The 1,560-nt window shown below is 53.3% G+C and overlaps 1 protein-coding gene across 1 annotated transcript in view; it reads right to left on the bottom strand.

Annotated features, from left to right (window-relative positions):
- Positions 1-1,039: 1,039 nt before the first annotated feature.
- The window catches only part of DSM5745_09162 (uncharacterized protein), a gene marked incomplete at both ends in the record, with an annotated part of 772 nt that continues 251 nt past the window's right edge, over positions 1,040-1,560 (bottom strand). Inside the window, 2 exons of the mRNA XM_026751178.1 lie at positions 1,040-1,119; positions 1,197-1,535. Of these exons, the coding sequence (XP_026600264.1) occupies positions 1,040-1,119; positions 1,197-1,535 (419 nt within the window). The remainder of the gene's footprint in view (positions 1,120-1,196; positions 1,536-1,560) is intronic.

Here is a 1,560-nt window from a genome sequence, read left to right on the forward strand (position 1 = left end):
TATATAAAAGTTTTTTTTATATTACATGGTATACTAAGCTAGATATTCTAGGGATAAATAAAGAATTTTATAGTGGTTATTTAGGCTAAAAAAACCTTCCTCCACCGGAGCCCTAAGCCCGCCGGTGGCCTCAGGCACCCACTTCCAGCAGGTACTGACGACGACCGCTGCCCAATACCATTCGTGTATCGTGGTTTATTCTCCGCAAGTCCAACCTTATTCCGATACTCTGTTGCCGTTAGCACTGATGCATACCGGGCACTGCACGGGTTACAGAACTCCAACTGGACAATAAGAATATGATATCTACCTCGATCGTATCATTGCAGCGGGACAAGCGGTAGAATGCCACAGATTGCCTGGATACACATCGAGGTATCATCTGTATTCCCTGCCTCCGTTGAATCTCCCCCGGTTGCCCTCCGCCTCTTCCTGAGCATCAAATCAGATCGGGCAGATAGACACCGGGGAAGCATTGGCACCAGTGTGACTCGTTGCCGGTACCAGTTTGTCATCACCGTTGACAGTCCGGCACCATGCAATTGAGCCTAGATATGCAGCCTGTGGTTAATGAAACACTGGCACTGGATCCTGGTATATGAAGCCGGTTTCACTGGTTCTGGTTCTGGTTCTGTCTGTAAAAAAGTACTCTGGGGACAAAGAAGCACGATGGCTGGAAGCACAGTCTAGGGGGTAAGTCTTGGATGAGTTACGTGTCTCTCGTCCAAGGGATGGTCAGAGCTCCTGATGATATCCATCTTGCGATACTCGATTATATGGATGAGCAGGTGTTCTCAAGCTGACATGCAGGGAAATGGAATACATGTAGAACGGTGCATCAGATCAGATCTCGTGCGAGTCAGCCCTCAAGGTAGTAAAAGAATTGGATTGGGCAAATGGCATCATGGATAGTTGTTTATAACTCTAACCCATCAGCGCAAGACAGCATTATATCAATATCAGAGACAAAATGCAAGAATCACTTCCTTCAGGCTTCCAGCATTGCCTCATCCAACCCAAGGCCCATACGACGGTCGACTTAATCATCGTAATCCGAGTAGTGAGGCTCATCATCCGAGTGATGCGAGTGGTGCTCCTCCTCCTCCTCACTATCCTCAGCTACACAGGGGCACAGTCAGCACATCTCACCAACCAACACCAGAAGAAGAAGAAAAAAAAAGAGAGAGAAAACATACCAAGCTCATGCCCCAGAATCGCCCCGCCAACCGCCCCAATCGCCAGCCCCGCCGCCCCCGCAGCAAGGATCTTCCCCTTGTCGCTCTTCTCCTTCTCCTCGGGCGCCTGGTACTCACCCCCATACCCCTGGGCCGGGTATCCGCCAGGCGCAGGCGCAGGCGCACCGTACCCCTGAGGCGGGTACGCTGCGGGCGGGGGAGGCGGAGACGCATAGCCGTACTCGGGGCCCGGGGCGGCGCGCGAGGCCTCGCCGTACGACACGTCAGCGGGGAGCGTCCACTCGGCGCGGCCGGTGGCGGACTCGACGTAGAAGGCGCGGCGGGCGGACGGCTCCCATTCTTGGATCCAGCCGATGGGGAGAGG

This window comes from Aspergillus mulundensis, assembly GCF_003369625.1.
Source record: "Aspergillus mulundensis strain DSM 5745 chromosome Unknown scaffold_11, whole genome shotgun sequence".
Lineage (NCBI taxonomy): Eukaryota > Fungi > Ascomycota > Eurotiomycetes > Eurotiales > Aspergillaceae > Aspergillus > Aspergillus mulundensis.